General features: G+C 39.7%; 1 protein-coding gene and 1 long non-coding RNA gene across 2 annotated transcripts in view; both read right to left on the minus strand.

Moving 5' to 3' along the window:
• The window catches only part of LOC123628387, a 28,257-nt gene extending 21,145 nt beyond the window's left edge, over positions 1–7,112 (minus strand). The window contains exons 1-3 of the long non-coding RNA XR_006731620.1: positions 7,055–7,112; positions 3,296–3,332; positions 2,864–2,900 (exon numbers count right to left, since the gene is read on the minus strand). This is a non-coding gene — a long non-coding RNA (uncharacterized LOC123628387). The remainder of the gene's footprint in view (positions 1–2,863; positions 2,901–3,295; positions 3,333–7,054) is intronic.
• Positions 7,113–9,038: 1,926 nt separating this feature from the next.
• The window catches only part of LOC123628186 (fibrous sheath-interacting protein 2-like), a 29,351-nt gene continuing 20,716 nt past the window's right edge, over positions 9,039–17,673 (minus strand). Inside the window, exons 5-7 of the mRNA XM_045537828.1 lie at positions 11,974–12,077; positions 10,340–10,385; positions 9,039–9,181 (exon numbers count right to left, since the gene is read on the minus strand). Coding sequence (XP_045393784.1) covers positions 9,039–9,181; positions 10,340–10,385; positions 11,974–12,077 — 293 coding nt within the window. The remainder of the gene's footprint in view (positions 9,182–10,339; positions 10,386–11,973; positions 12,078–17,673) is intronic.

Consider the following 17,673-nt stretch of genomic DNA (forward strand, 5'->3'; position numbering starts at 1 on the left):
TTCTTTCCTGTGGTGAGTTTTTTCCACAACTGTTCTTTCTTTGTGGGCCAAAGATGGTTTTAAAGGTGTGGCTGGTTGCCTCATTGACCTGTCAGCTGCCTGTGTACAGGGCTCTGCCTGAAATGTCTTAGTTGTTTCACATATAAACGTATCACTGCATGTGCTACAGCAACTCAGACTATCCGAGGAGAGGAGGAAGTCAGCAGACATTGGGTGTGTACTACTTCGCAACCTTTCTTCATATTTTGTGATGGCTGGGTACAATATACTATTCACTTTAGCCACAACCCATGTTATTACATTACGAATTATACTGTACAGTTCTTCAGAAGTTACCTGGAAAGGAGGTGAGCAAGGATACAAGGAAAATAAAATATAAATTTACTGTATTCTAGCGATGGGGGCTAACCTTTAATTCCATATATCAAACAGTGCATAGCTGTTTGTGGTGTGTGGAGAGGACACAGCAAAGGGTCTCTTTAGAATATCAGATTAATTTCATGTTGGTTTATTATCTATGGCTGTGATCTATTCTTTGAATATGATTCCCTTGGATTCAAAAGCCCTTGGAAGTCTTAATTTAGCATTTAGTACTGGAGAGAAATCACTTTCTGGTTAAAAAGAAAATAGCCAAGTGGGTGGCTAGGCTCATACAAAACAAATGCTTTGGCAAGAAGTAAAACTGTGTTTATGATCCAGGAAATATTTATTAAAAGTACAGACCAGATTAGCTCTAACAGACTATTTCATGAAGCAAATTTGCAGTGAAAACATTTATGTGCTTTCATGGAGATTGCCTCCCTCTGCTTGGGCATCTGAATAGCTAGGATATAAGGGTAAAAATAAGGCTCCCTAGTGTCAGGAGTCAGCCTGTGGCCTCTGTGGCCCGCTCAACTATCTTCCTCCTTCAGTTGGCTGTGTTGATATATGTAAATAACTACAGCTAATTGTTAAGAATTAATTGATGGGCAACAATTAGCATGGACCATTTAGGGGGAATGAGTAGGCTTTGGGTCCAACAAAATATTATCAGTGCAAACTGTCTTGGGTAGGGAGGCAGAGGACAGATGATGAATTAAAGAAACATCTTAATTTAGATAGCAAAAAGGGCTGAGCTACAAATGGGATTCAAAGAGCACCAAGAAGGCTGAGTAGTAGAAGGAGGTTGGGGTCCCCTTCTGTCTGAACTGAAGTAGAAACCCAGGGACCAGACTTGAATGACTGTTTCTTCAGTGGCTAATCATGCTCACTGTCACAGCTTAGACTGGCCCAGGGATGGATGCAAAATGCACCTGTAAAACCCTGTATCTGTTTATGTCCTTCTACTTATTAAAGATGGATTTTGGGAACATAAAAATCCTCTTCCTTATAATAAAATAGCATGTTTTTAAGTTGTTACACTCCAAGCAGCCGGACCAAGAGTACTTACCTTCCAGAGGAACTATAGTCCTCAAGGCTATAGTTACTAGTCAGTGGCAGCAAAGGCTGAACGCCTGGCATTTGAGCACCAAGGGGAATGATAGGATCCGTATAATGTACTTGTTGCCCCCCACCCCGATTATCTCCAAAGTTAGCTCCCAGATTGTTCAGGTTTAGGCCAACATTGAAAGAAAAGTTAACACCTTGCTGTATGTAGCATACGCTCTCCTGACCCATTAGAGAGTTGAAGGCCAACCCAGGGATGAGTCATTTTATTCCACTCTTAATACATTTTTGTTGTAATAAAATACCCATGATATAAAATTTATCATTTTACCATTTTATGTTGTGCAACTGTCACAACTCTCTAGTTCTTTCACTGCATTTTTTTTTTTTTTACCACAGACTGGAAAATGGCAATTGAGTTTGCAAAACATACTTTGGGATGATAGCATGTGGTTGAAAAACACTTGTTTTACATCAACATGCAGTAAAGCAAACACTTCTAAGAATAACATCTAAACATTAACAGAGAAGTTACTCACTCGTTCTTGGTCTAAATTGATCTAAATCCATTCCAATACATATGAACTGAGATTTCAATATGTATTATTTTCTTATTACCAGAGATTATGTATAACAGACCTACATTTTTGCTCGTAGGATAGCTGAGAATAAGCATTTATAACCTTGATATACAAAATAGGGTCATTCTTAAATGAATTTTTGATGAAGTGAAATGTGATAAATAGAATCTGATTCTCAGCTTATCTTCACTATACTATTAAACTGAGAAATATCCTTCTTTTGGTGCCAGTGTGTCTTTGTGTTTGTTGCATGGTCTGTAAGTTGAACTGGTGTATGTGTGAAAGAGTGTGCTACTTCCCTGAACCCCTCTTTTGCTCATGTTAGCTGTCTAGCCGCAGAGTTGGGGCTTATCAAATTCACCCTCTTATCTTGGCCTGGTCCAAAATCAGCTCCCAGGTGACCACGAAGAGTAGCCAACCTAAGATTCTTCTTGCTCCCCGGAAAATTAAGAGACAGATCCAGGCATCCTGGCTCACCTGCTTGAGGCACAGGATGCTCATCCCTGAGCCAGGTCTGCAGTGGTCTGCAAAGGCATTTCCCTGAATGGCTTCCCACTATGGAATGGGTTTGTGGTATGTGATGCTCCTCCTGTGATAGCTAGACCTCCTAAAGCTCCCTAACCTACCCTCCTGAACCCCCTTGCCCAAAGAACAACACTCTCTTTTAACAATAACTTTGGACCCCTGCAAAACCTAAGATTAACTGAGAGTGAAAGTCAAGGAAGAGAAAAGGGCAAAGAGGGAGAATGACTGTCAACAGATGATTGTTGGTTGTCTGACTCACATATTTTTCTCTTATACTGTATTAGAAAATATCCTTAATATGTTGCTTTTTCAGTGAATTTCATCATACGTACTTTTTCTTGACAGTAGTTTTGATGGATGCTCTTTTGCCTGAAAAGCCAAGAGAGATTGATTTTATAACTCAGGGCTAATAATTTATGGAACGTTCCCTCAAATTCTGATATTACATTCTTGATCCACCTTAATTATGTTTATTTTGTAGTGAGCTGAGAAGAACATGGGGTTGGAGGGAGAGAGGATGGGTGAGTCCCTTCTACCTGCTCTGCCTAATCAGAGCTATCTCATAATTCACTTTCTACCCACCTCCTCAAAACTCCTAGTCTCCTCCCCCTGCTCCATAGTAGGAAAACATCTACAGATCATTATTTGATAAGGATGGATTAAAATTATAGTTTTCTGATCATATTCAATACCAAATTAGATGTAGCCCTTTTCTAGGTATCACAATATTCTATTCTATGTTCTGATCAGAATTACATACTTACTTTGTTCGTGAATCATGAGGAGCGATGATTGTCTGAGCTGCAAGTCGATTTTCAGACAGAAAAAGAAAATTATTATTTGTGGATGTCTTTTATAAGCTACTTGTAAAATGGCAATTAACATATCTTACTAGGTCTTTATTCCCTGTGGTTTCCCTCTGTTTTGACTCTCCAGGGACTTCTGGTGAGGCACAAAATATACCTTAAAACCAAGGTCCACTGCCAACCTTGCCATCCTAATCTCTGGCCATGTATTCTGTAGTCCAGAGGTACTGAACAACACTCAATTCCCTAAATGTGTCATCTTTTTCATACCTAAGGGCCTTTGCCATTACTATTTCATCTGTATCCCTCTTTTAAATTTACCATCCTTTAGGGTTAGTTCAGCTTGTGTCACCTCCTCCAGAGAGTCTTCCTGGCAATCTGCCTAGGCATCCTCTGTCAGTGCCCCCAAAGCACCCTTTTGTTATATAGAATTTCCTATCCTGTTTTAGAATGACTGGTTTTGGGTGCCTGGCACAGAGCAAGCACTCAACACCATTTATCTGTTGAATGAATTGTTTGATATATGTATTTGTTCAATGTTTTTTCATTAGTCTTCACGTCATTAATCTCTTCCCACTCAAACACTGTCTAACATGTTTCTGTAACATCTAGTTCCATAAATGGATTTTAGTGAATATATCTGGATAATGATACTAGAGAAAACCTTCATATAGAACATGTCCACAGGAATCCTGGAATGGTGTATATTAATTATGCAAAAACATGACTAAATGAAAGTCTTAGACAAACAGAATGCTCTGAATAATAGAAAGTAGTATTACCAATTAGAGCTGGTTCAAAGTCAAGGTAAATTGGTATTTATTTTTACTCAATAAATGTAAAGTGTATTGTGAGGTAACCAATAAATTCCAATGATCTGTTTTAAAAGCTTTACTTAAATTCTATGTAACTTCTTGAGTTTCTTTGTGGGTGAGTATGTTTTTGCATGTGTTCCGTTTTGGAAAGGTAGAAGCTGGAATTAATAGTGTGCAAGCCTGATAAATTAAGTGTGAAGATAATACTGTTGTAGTGGTTTTAGAATATGTCCACAAATTCTTTGATACTCCTCCCTCCAAAGGGTGAAGGTTAATTCTCTTCCTCTTGAGCATGGACTGGACTTAGTGACTTGCTTGTAATGAATAGCATATGATGGAAGTGATGGTGTGTAACTTCTGAGACAAGGTCATAAGCTACACTGTGACTTCAGCTCCTCTCTCTTGGATCACTTGCTCTGGGGGAAGCCAGCTGCCATATCATGAGGATACTCAGGAAGTCCTATGGAGAGGATCACATGGTGAGGAACTGAGGCCTCCTGCCAACAGCCCTTTGAGTGTGCCACCTTGGAAGTGAATCCTCCAGTCCCAATCAAGCTTTCAGATGACTGCAGCAGTCCTGGATGATATCTTGACTGTAACCTCCTGGGACACCCTGAGTCAGAATCACCTAGCTAAGCTGCACCTGTATTCCTGAGCATAGAAACTGTAAGATAATTTGTTTTTTTGTTTTTTTTTGTTTTTTTGTTTTTTTTTAGGCTGCCAAGTTTTAGGGTAATTTGTTACTCAGAAATAGATATCTAATGCAACTTCTTTTTTTTTTTTTTTTTTTGAGACAGAGTCTCACACTGTTGCCCTGGCTAGAGTGTAGTGGCCTCATAATAACTCACTACAACCTCAAATTTCTGAGCTGAAGTGATCTTCCTGCCTCAGCTTCCTGGGTAGCTGGGACTACAGGCACAAACCACCATGTCTGGCTAATTTTTCTATTTTTCATAGAGACAGGGTCTCGTTCTTGCTGAGGCTGGTCTCAAACTGCTGACCTTCACTGATCCTTCCACCTCGGCCTCCCACAGTGCTAGGATTACAGGCGTGAGCCACCGTGCCTGGCCTGTAATGCAACTTCTAAAAAAATATATAACTCTATGGTTTCCAGCAATACAAAGGATTAAATATCTTGAAGAACCTAAATGCGTAAAACCTATTAGAAATGCAATGGGAATGTGATATAAACACATTTATGATGGAGAATTTCAATACACGTCTTTGATGGCTGCACACATCTACTAGACAGTAAGAAAAGACATTCTAGATATTCATTTAGAGCCTCTTATACCATTCAAATAGAGAATATACATTTTTTGGTATGTCCATGAAACACTTTCAAATATCAATCACATATTTGGCCACAAAGAAAACCTTAATAACTTTAATGTGGTAGAGATTTCCAGGCTAAATTCTCTGAACCTAATAGAAAATGTGACACAAAATGTTAATTTCTTGGCAATTAAGAAACATACTTATGGATAACTCTTAGACCAAAGAGGGAATTAAAAAGACACAGAATATTCTACCTTAAAATGTACACCTTATATCAAAACTTATGGGAAATAACAAAAGCTGCTCTCATAGGTTTTGATATAAAGTGTTCTTTCCTTGCTTCTCCCATGAGTCCTAGACCAGTATCTCTAACTGCCTGCTTGACTGTTCTACTTACATGTCCTACTTGGATGCCCGCGGGCATGTCAAACTCATAAAAATATTCAAAGCTGAACTAATTCTTTTCTTCCAAACGTGTTTTTCCTTCTGTATTACCTATCTACTGAATAGCACCACTCATTACTATCCACTTAGTTGCCCAGTCAAGAAATCTGGGAGTTGTCTTCAACCCCTTCATCTCCCCCATCTCCCGTATTCAAATAGTAACCAAGTCTCAGCCATTCAATTTCCTTAATTCAAGTCAAATCTAGGCCCAACTCCTTATCCTCACTGCCACTGCATTGTTCAGGATTCATTTCTCACCTTGACTATTATAATAACTTCTTTAATTGTAGTTAAGAGGCAGCATGGTGTTACGGTTAGGATTGATTACAACAGACGTGGGTTCAGACTTTGGCTTTGCCACATACTGTGTGATATTGGGTAAGATAATTTACCACTCTGAGACTTAGTTTACCTTTATGTAGAAAGGTAGATAAAAATAGTACTGACCTCATTACTGAGATGGTTCAATGAGGGGATATAAAGGGCTTAACGTAGTACCTGGCACATAGTAAGTGTTTAATAAATGCTGTTATTATTTTCATTGTCTCTTTGCCTACAGTCTCTTTACTTCTAATTCCATTTTCTCTCTTTTGAAAAGGCAAATTCTGACCATGTTATGCCCCTGCTGATACTTTCAACGGTTGTCCTTGGATAAAAGGATAAAAGGTCGATGCTTGGCATGGCCTTCCAGAATCTTAATGGCCCAGTTCTTATCTACCAGTCAAGTGTCATCCTCTGTAATTCTCTAACTTGAACTTTTAGCTGAAGAAGTTCTAAACACACCATGCTCTATTGTTTATATCTTGGTAAATGTATTTCCTTCTCCTGAAAGTTTCTCTCTACCATCTTCCATTTATTTGTTTGCCTCAAAAATTATTTCTCATCATTTACTTCTAGCTCAATTGTGGCTTCTTCTGGAAAAACTTCCTCTGCTTCCCTATGCTTCCATTGGACTTTGTTTATACCTCCAGTATGTACTTATCATATTGGCTTGTGATTATTGACGTGTCTGTTTCCCACTAAACTGTAAAATCCCAGGATAGGGATCATGCTTTTTCTACTTTGTATGTTCAATAATTAGCACAATGCCTGGCATGTAGCAGGAGCTCAATAAAATGTTAGTTAAGTGAAGGAATTAACGGGTTGTAAGATGCACTTAATAATGGTTGCTAATTTTTACCTGGGTCATAGCTGAAGCCTAACTTCTTAGTCTTTTTTACACCCGAATCAGCACGTGTCACCTATGTATGCCATAAGAAAAATAAAACAATGAAACAAGAGTCCCCAAAGGAGTTTTTAAATAATCTGAACATTGGCTATTTTTCACATTTAAAATATAAAAATTTAAGAAAATGATTTAAGAACTTATTTTAAAAGCCCATTTTAATAAATATCCATGTTTTATTTGTTTTATATGATATATATTATTTTCAGAACTCAAAGGTTCATTTAATTTATTGGTATTCCAAAATTAACTGAGGAGACACACTGATCAGCATGGAAGGTAATCAACTGAACAGCTGAAATAAAATAATGTTTTTATTGTTTATTTTGGAGATAGGGTCTTGCTCTTGCCCAGGCTGCTCTCGAACTCCTGAGCTCAAATGGTCCTCCCACCTCGGCCTCCCAGAGTGCTAGGATTACAGGTGTGAGCCACTGTGCCTGACCAATGTGTGGTTTTTAAATAAAGCTAACTATAGGAGAAACATTTTTAGAGAGCTGGAAGACAGAGAGCAGGTTCTCTGCATATAAGGACTGTGACTCTTTGACGTGGCCAAGAATTCTACTTGCTTTGGGAATTGAACAGGGAGATAAATTCAACAAAGTAGACTTTCTTTTTTTCCAGGTCTGAGAGATGAACACAAGCCATCAGAAGTAGTTTCCTGATACTGGTGAGATGGGTGAAACAAGTGGGAAAATAGTATCTTATTCTATTGTAATAAAAATGTTCATGCTATTTCTCAAAATAAATGTGATATTTGTTACTGTTTGATGTACTCATGTTGTCCAACATAATTCAAAGCCTCTTTTAGAAACTGGTGGTCTAGACTGGTTTATTGACTTTTTTTGGTAAGGTATGTAGTTATTAAGTTTGCCATCCATGGTACACGTGGGATGCTTTTATTCTGGTTCTATATTGAGGCTAGTGAAAAAGTAATTCCTGATGTGCAACTATTAAACTATTAATGTCTCAAAGTAGTTAAGTTCCTTTATCTTTAGACACTGACCATACTGATTATGGATGTTGACATAGTAGCACTGTGTCCTGCATACAGGAGGTGTTTCATAAATGTCTGTTTATCAAAGAAGCATATTATGGCAGACATGCTATATTTTAGCCCTTACACATAAGTGAATCTGCCACTTACAATGTATTGAACACAGGAAACGGAAAATGATGTCACTTTCTACTGTAGTCATATAGAATTCATCTGGGAAGACTTCAGTAAATTTCCTGCTTGATAACTTTTTAGAGCAGCAGATCCAATTATTAATAATACAGTGCTAACAGAGCCAAGGATGTGGATTTGATTCCTGGAATAACAAGTTGGCAGCTCACATAGGCAAACTATGCTGTGACCAGGGGCTGTACCATGAATGTCTACTATTAACTTTCCAATATTACATGGCTGAGCAGTGGTGACAGAGGGAACAGAGTGATACAGTATGGCTGTCTCTGCACAACCCGGCAGCACTAGAAGAGAAGTGATTCACAAAAGCCCAGTTGGATGCTTCCTCTACGGGGCACAAATATGTACCTCGAATCTCTTGTAGCTCACCTGTTAGGAAGCCTATAACCTAAGGGCTATTAAGTGGGAACACTCAAGTTGCTTCAGGTAATCACTATTAAAAATTAAAAATTGAGGCAAATACAGTGTTAAAATTTGGATCTCTCTAACAAATTTAAAATCTCAGGCCCACCAGTTTTCTTTTGCTAGTTGACAAATTGTTACTGGTGTTCTCCACACTTGTAGCTTGGCAATACTAACGTAACTGATAGCCATGAACACTGATACACTGAAGTAGCATAGGACTATTACTGGGGTTTTCATTTCAATTTTTACAAAATCTTACTATAGTATAGAGCAAATTTCAGGAAATAAGGCTGTTCTAAATTGTCACTTAATGAAGGAAATTGTTTTATACCAATATTGATCGTAATTTCATACTTCATTTGTTCTGCCTACATCTGGTACAAAAGAAATGTTACTTGCTTCTTGTCTTGGAACATCTTGTAGAGGTAGTTTGGGGACACTCGATGTTTCAGCAGAAACAGGTGGAATGAGAAATGTGGTACGTTTCATTCCTGGGGAAAAGAAGTACTGTTAAATATGAGAAAATGACATAGTTTTCCTTGCTGGGCTGCCATAATGTCTGGCATTACCACAGTCAAGGATGTATTCAGTTATGCAAGTTAAGGCAGTAGCTCCAAGGATAAGATGACTTCATGATTTTTCTGAATTCCCCTGCCTGTAAACTTCCAGTGGCTCATCACTGCGCTGAGGAACAAGCCTGAATTCCCTAACTTCTGGTCCTAAATTCTATTGCCAGCTTAATCTCCCCTCACTCCCCCTGCCCACTAGAATGAACTGTTTTGCCCTTTATTCAGTAGGCAAGGGGGAACCACTGAGGACTTTTGAGTAGAGGAATTATATGTCCAAAGCTGTATTTTTGGAAGATTGCATTCACAGCTAAATGCAGGATAGGTTAAAAGGAAGAAGAAGAGATTAGAGACAAATTATTGCAATAGTTAAGAGCAGGGGTAACACGAATGGTAAGGGAAGGAAGGTTGTGAGGGTGTCAGGAGTAGATTAGACAGAGTGTGGCAACTTTGGGATGTAGAATATGAGCAATAGGAAAGCGTCAAAGATGAGTCCAGGTTTTGTGGCTGGATAAAAACAGGAGGAACTGAGAACAGGGTTTTTGGGTGACTGGAAGATGATGAATTTGGTTTCGTGTATGTGAGACTTGTGCTCGATGGTGACCCGAGTGATGTACTAGTGTTTTTGGTGTGTGTAGAATTTGCATGGAAATCTTTTGCAGAGACTAGCAGAGACTTAGCTAACCTCTAGTTCAGCCCTACAGAGATGGGAAATAGGATGTACTTTTATGTGTGAGAAGAAAAGGTGGCAATAGATGGTGAATTCTCTGCTGGGGAGAATTCTCTGCTGGGAATCCCAAATCACACTATGTCAGGAACTTACTCTGCCTATTAGTACAGGCAGCCACAGGAGGAACTCTAACTTTTCCATACTTGGCAATTTCCAAAAGGCCTATTCAGCCAACAATCACTCCAAAATGTAGGATGATAGCATTTATAATCATGAATATTTTTTATCTTCCTGTACCAAAATGAGCACAGATTTTTTGATCAGGGGACAAACTAACTTGAAAAACTATACGAAAAAACTAATTATCTAATTGAAAAACACAGAACAATTATGAATATTATTTATTTATTTACCTCTCTTATTTGAAGGCCTTGGTATTTTAGTCGTTTCTTTATCTTGCTGTATGGTTTAACAATCAAAAGAAAAGCATTCATTAGTAATTCAGCCTCTAAAAGAGACCTTTGCCTCCTCTACGGCAATGAAATTAAAACATTACCCCCCCTTCCCTACCTCTTGCAAGCACTGGTTTCAATGCTATTACATATTATCAACCACTTGCTGGAGATCTCTGACAGTCACCTAAATGTAACTAGTTGAAAATGAAGCTTATTATGTATCCATGTATTTGCATCTTTCCAAACTCACTTTTCCTCCTCTATTCCATATTTTGGTTAAAGACATAGTAATCCACCCAGTGCTCCATTCTAGAAAGCTTACAGTTATTCCATTTATTTCAGATAAGGCCAATCTAATCCAATCCAATGCTTATTGAGCACACTGCTTAGAACTGAAAAAAATATATAATTTCCCACCTCAAGAAGCTTAGCACCCAGTAGAATAGACAGACAAATATGATATAGTATAGTGAGTTCTGAGATAGAGGTAAGCCTGGGCACCATGGGAACACTGAGAAAAGACATCCCCCTTCATGAAAACCTATATGCGAAAACTGCATATCATCATCATCATCATCATCATCATCATCATCATCATCATCATCATCATCTACCCCTCTTTGGAAGCACATATCCATTGAGTCACCAGGTCTGGACACAGTCTGACTGCAGAATATCTTGAAACTGTATCCTCTCATTCACCCTCATTGCTACTGCCTCAGTTGGGGCCCTTATTCTTTTTTATCTGAACTCTCCCAGTAGACTTAAAACTATCTTCCCTCTAATATTTTCTCTCTACCATCTATCTCACATGCTGGAACCAGATTATCTTTTTGGAGTCCAGATCATTCTTATGTGACATTCCTACTCAAAAACCTTCAATGGCTTCAATATATACTGCAAGGACATAGTCATACTTCAGCAAGGTGTACAAGGCTCTGGCTTTAACCCACCTTTCAATCTCATCTCTTGCACTTCCTTGGCTATGCTGGCTCACACCTTCACGCTTTCACTGATAATTTCACTTCTGTCTGCAGCACTGCCTCACTGTATCCTCATGTCTACTCATCTGAGAAACTCCCACTCATATTTCAAGACCTAATTCAACTAAACTCTCCTTTCATAAGGCCTTTTTAGACCTCTCTAGGCAGAACTAGGTTCTAAATCTTCTGTGCTCCCACTGAATTTTATACAAATCAAAACTCTTCTCTCATGTTATTGTGAGAACTTTTGTTTAAGTGTGTCTGACCCTTAGATGGTGATTCTGTCTTTTCCATCTTTATACCCCATATCGGCCACTTTCCCCCTTTTCCCTTCTTTCTAGCTTAGCACAAGACCTAGACCACAGTAGGTTCTCAATAAATCTTAGCTATTATCATCATCATCATGATCCTCATCATGATTATCATCAAATATTTTCGTTAGTTTCTGCTAAGCTGCACGGTATTAATACATTTAGTGTGAAGCTGACTCAACACTTTCTTTGCCAGGGGAGGGTTAAGATCTGTGTTGGACCCAAGGATCTCTATCCAGTCAGCACCAAGCCAGAAATTAATGATCAACACACAACATTTGAAACATACAATTTCTACCTTTGGTTCTGTCGTGTTACTCCGCACTTCCGGTGGAGAATTTAACACGGTTACTGAGTGTTTGAAGGAAACTTTGGTGCCACGGGGAGCATAGTGAACTGACCCTAAAAGTAAATGAAAGGCAAATCATATAATTTTTAAAGAACTTTATTGACACATAATTGAAGTACACTAAACCGCATATATTTAAAATGTACAATTTGTTTGGTTTTGACATACCCATGAAATCATTATCACAATAGAGATAGCCAACATATCCATCCCCCCAAAAGTTTCCTTGTGCTCTCTAATAGTTCATTCCTCTCTCTGCTGTCCCCCAGGCAACCACTGATCCTGCTGTCACTATAAATTAGTTTGCACTTTCTAGAATTTTATATAAATGGAACCACACAAGATGTATTATTTTTTGTCTGGCTTCTTTCATTCAGCACAATTACTTTGAGACTCATCAATATTGTTGCCTGTATTAATAGTTCATTCCTTTTTATTACTGAGTAGTATTCCATGGTAGGTATGTACTATGGTTTATCCATTTACGCATTGAAGGGCATTTAGGTTGTTTCCAGTTTTTGGCTATGATGAAGAATGCTGCTATGAACATTGGTGTTCAAGGCTTTATGTGGACATATATTTTCACTTTGATTACCTAGTAGTGGAATGGATGAATTACATAGTAGATATAAGTTTAACTCAAGTGTCCAAACTATTTCCACAGTGGTTGTATCATGTTACATTGACACCAGCAGTGTAAGAGAGTTCCAGTTGCTCCACGTTCTTGCAACTACTTGGTATGATCAGTTATTTAAATTCTAGCCATTTTACTGGGTATGTAGTCTTATCGTGGTTTAATTTGCATTTCTCTAATGACTAATAATGTTGAACAGCTTTTTGTGTGCTTATTTGCCATCTGTATGTCTTCTTGAGTGAAATATCTGTTGGCCCATTTTTATGAGGTTGTCATGCATTTGCCCATTTTTATGAGGTTATTATTTCAATATATATAATATATATTTTTATATTTTACCTCTATTTACAATGAGCATGCCTTCTGGATGGAGGTCTGCAGAACCGTATTTTTCTGTGCCTACGTTTGGGGGCTTGACACATGTGAAGCCGCCATTGTGCAACAGAGCTCTTATTTCAAAAATTGTATATCATTTTCTCATTTTTGACTCCTTCAGTACTCTTTCCCTTAGCCTTTCATAGGCATCTACTAGTTTGGGAGTGGAGGCAGAGAGGTGAGATTAGAATTTGTAACAGGAGGAATGCCAGAATAAACACCAAGGTAGTATTCAGCACCTGTCACCCAAAAGTAGGATGACACAGCAAGACAGCACTCGTGAGCCATGCAGTTGTCTCAAGAATTTTTCTAACTTGCATCTTCCTTTTTTGTGTAGCAACAGCTTGTAATACTTAGCTCAGAAAATTGTCCGGTAGTGTACTGGAGATACCCTTGCCCACCATGAAGACTTATCTGGGGTCAAGGAGATGGGGCATATGACTTAGGGAAAGGTACCAAAGAAAGGCCACTCCTTTAGCAGCTCAGAGATGGTGGAAAGATGGAAGGGTGGTGGGAGAGATGGGCTGAAGAGCAAAGAACTCAGATGTGGCTTCACATTTGCTTTACTCTGGGCCTAGGTTGCTTTAGATAAGTGAGATTCCTGTGGCGAGCAGACAAGAGGGACTATAGCTCCACTCCCCATTGAGGAGAAAGTGATCACTCAGTGCCCCTCACCCCCACCACCACCCCTACTTCCTCCTCTTCTCATGGGGCGTGGCCCAGCAACTTAGCACTAGGATGTGGTCAGGCATAGCAAGGCTCTCTCTGAGGTTTTCTTTTGTTAAGCTACTCTTGCTTCTCATGTGCTGTAGTCATGGCCCAGAAAGGGCTGAGAGTCTAGCTGGCGAGCTTGCTGGGGGAGTCACTGTGGTGGAGGTGAGAAGGCTCTGAGTGTTATGGAGCAGCTAGCCAGAATTGGAGGCAGGGAGGATGGGAAAGCTAGAGGCTCTGCTAAGCTCTAGGAGACCAGAGCATGAGTCATTATGCCCGTGGCAGACTTCCACTGTGAATGCTAACAGGCTAAGTGCTATCTGAGTGGACACAGGGGCCTCTCTCTGGAGACCAAAGGAGGTAGAGGACGTTCCACCCAAGCACTCTAACTTTATTCGGCCTCCAAGAGGTCATGGAAGCCAGTGCTTCACAAACTTTAACGTGCATATTAAGCACTTGGGGATCTCGCTAAAATGCAGATTATGATTCAGTAGGTCTGGGGTGAGGTCTGAGAATCTGCATTTCTAATTGGCTCCTAGGTGATGCTCATGCGGCTGGCACTTGAGAGGAGCGAGAACATAAGCCACACCTCTGGCCTCAGGCATGTGGACATCATTGTTGGGAAAGCAGCAGAGAGATAGGGAGGCTCCCTTGAAGTCTGAGCCATTTTGGAGGCCCCACAAAGGCAGAATCTAGAGGAGTATGTTAGGAAAATCAATGACTGAGCCAGAAAGCAAAAGGAAGGAAGATACTTGGATTCAGCCAATAGTGCTAGCCCTACATGTGTTAAAGAAGCCTACTCAAGAAGTAGGTTGAAATGTTAAAATGACAACAATAGGTACTACTTAGTTGGTCTTTTTCTAAAAGGAACAGAGAAACAAGAGAGGGGAGCACTGAGGGCACACTCCACTGCTCCAGAAAAATATGTGGCAGAATAAAATAATTCTGCTGCCAGTGAGGTGACATAAGTAACTTTGGGGCCTGAAAGGCCCAGAGCCAAGGGAGGGCAGGGTTTTGAGAAAGAGTATTGGCAGGAGTCTTGGTCCTCACTAGGACCCTAGGGCAAAGGGCTTCAGAAACATCAGTAGCACCTCCGTTCAACAATCTACAAGCATGGTTCTCTAGGTGGAACAAATGATACATGGGCACAAACTTCCCTAGCACTGTGGTCCCCAAGCCCTGGGCCATGGCCTGTTAGGAAATGGGCCACACATGACTAGCTGAGCTCTGCACCACCACCCCTCTACCCATGACAGCCCCCACCCCCAGTCCATGGAAGAATTGTTTTCCCTAAAACCGGTCCCTGGTGTCAAAAAGCTTGGGGACTGTTGTCCTAGGAGACAGAACTGCTGAGCAAGGGGTGGCAGCAGCGGTGGCAGCAGCTAGTGAGGCACAGGCTGAGAAAATGCCTCAAGATCTTGTTGGGAATGGAGAAATGCAGAGATGAGATCAGGAGCAGGGGCTGTGGAGAAGTCAGGGCTCGGAATTGTGCTTGGAGGTTTGTCAGCTGCAAACCGTGGGCTGCCCTGCTCATAGGAGTGCAGAGGTGGTGACACCACCTGAATACTTAGGGAGTCTATCTAATTCAGATGGCAATAGAAGCTGTGTCACTGTTGGTAAGCATTAGTCAAAATCCATCATTGGATAGAAGAGGCTAGAGGACTGATCTGCCTGCTAAGCAGAAGAGGGCGTTACCACATCCAGTCTTTCCACAAACTACTAATTTCTAATCATAGCATTTCAATTACGTCTATGTCCTTGGTGTCCTTGTTGTCCTTGGCGTGTTTCCTCGTGTGTGGGAGTGTAACTCATTTTCTTTGTCTTCGGAGAAACTTCTTAAAAAAATATAATGAAACATTTATTTTTAACAGTGGAGAAAACAAAATTATCGCAGATAGATTCTGTTTATTCTTTCATGCCCAATAAGAGGAGAGCCAACTACCAATGTATATGTGGGGTTGTGGGAAGGAATTGGGGATGATGGGCACTGGTTCTCAATGGAAGGCAATTTTGTCCAAATGTCCAGGGGACACTTGGAAATGTCTGGAGACATTTCTGGTCGTCACCAATTGGGGGAGGGGTGTTTCTGGCATGGGTAGAGGCCAGAGATGCTGCTAAACATCCTAGCATGCACAGGATGGCCCCCACAAACAAAGCACTATGTGGCTTCAAATGTCAATAATGCCAAGGTTGAGAGACCCTAGAATAGAAAGATGTGATGGGGAGGAAGGACAATTACTTTTACAAAATCATCTTGTCTAATTAAAGTTATGCTTTAGTTCTAGCTAGACAGAATTGTCTTCTGGGAGAAGAGAAAAACTACCTCCTGCTCCATGAGAACATGGGTTTTTCTCTGTGTGGGAGGCAGTCCAGCATAATGACTGTGCTGGAGACCCTCCAGGCTAGTGACAATGACAATTCTTGGTTGTGCCTCACAGCTTGGCAGAAGCAACCATATGCATAGACCTCATTTGGGAACAAGGTGATTATAGCTCCTGTTTCTAACCATTTAGCTAGACAAAAGGATTCCAAACTGCACGTGTGCTAATTGGGTTTTCCTTAGAGTTATAAGACGTGCATGCTTTGGTGTCTGCGTGGTGGAAGACCACAGCCTTATTATAGTGGTGTGAGTCAATTTCATACATGAAATAGGTATCCTCCCTTTTCTGTTACCTCTGTAATATTATGAACTTAAATTCATTTCTGTTTTCTTTTTCCAAAAGGATTTGAGATGTCCGTAGTATAAGATGCCTACCTGAAACTTTCTACCAGAAGTAGAAGTGAACAGTTGAAGATGGAGGGAGCTCTGTAGCTGCTGAAGTGACCTAGCCTCACACAGGCAGAATGTTCCAGCCTCATTGCTTCACTGAACTGAATTATGTGCTTGTCTTACTGACTGCTCCTTGATACATTTTTCGTTCCTTCTTCCTTCTCAAATTGTCTATTCTTCCTAGTACTTCCTTTTGAAACTTTCTCTTGCACACATTCTCTCTCTCATTAAACTTTTTTTCTTTTCTGCTTTCCTTATAAAACTTCCTTTTTTCTTTCTCTATCCCTTTTCCCTCCCTGATTTTTTTCTTGGCTGCTCCTTTTGGAACTCATTTCATTATGTTTGTCTCTTGCTTTCATTATTTTTGCAGTGGCATTTCTTATTGACTTTTCCTTGTTGAACATCTTACTTCTTTCCCTCTCTCTTCCCCTCCTTCTTTCCATTCCTCTTTCTCTCTAATGCTATCATTTTTTGGTAACCTTTTCTTACTCCTTCCTCTTCTCTCTCTGAAATTTATTATTGGCCACTCCGTTTAAAACTTTTCTTTTTCTCTTTTGTTTAAAAGTCTTCTTAAAGGCCTCTCATTTTTAAACATTTCTCTTTTTTGTTCTATTTCTGTGTGTCTTTTTTTTTCTCTTTTTCTCTTTTTTTGTGCACTTTATTCTTACCAGCCCCTTCCTGCTAGTGAAACTTTCTTTCTTTCTCTCATTCTCTCATTTTTTCCTTCTTTATTTTACTTGCTTTTAACCAGTCCTTTTAATACATCTCTTTATTTCTTTCTTCACTTTTATTCTTTCCTTTTTGTTCCTGTAATCCCTTTTTCTATGTCTTTTTCTCACTCCCTTTATTTCTATTTCTCCTCTGTACCTGTCAGCATACATACCCGCCTTCCTTCCTTCCTTCCTTCCTTATGCCTTCTTTCTTTCCTTCTGACTTTATTCCTCCCTCCCTTCCCATTCTCTCCCATATTCCCTCTTTCTTTCCCTCTGCTTACTTCTCCTTTTATCTTTTTCATACATTCTTTTTAACTGGCTTCTGCCTTTAAATTCTATCATCTATCTATCTATCTATTCAGCTATCAATTTTCTATCTTTATGTTTATTTTGTTTTCCTGTCTCCAACCTTACAATCTGTTCCTTACCACATAATTATACTTGGT

Source organism: Lemur catta, chromosome X (genome assembly GCF_020740605.2).
Source record: "Lemur catta isolate mLemCat1 chromosome X, mLemCat1.pri, whole genome shotgun sequence".
Lineage (NCBI taxonomy): Eukaryota > Metazoa > Chordata > Mammalia > Primates > Lemuridae > Lemur > Lemur catta.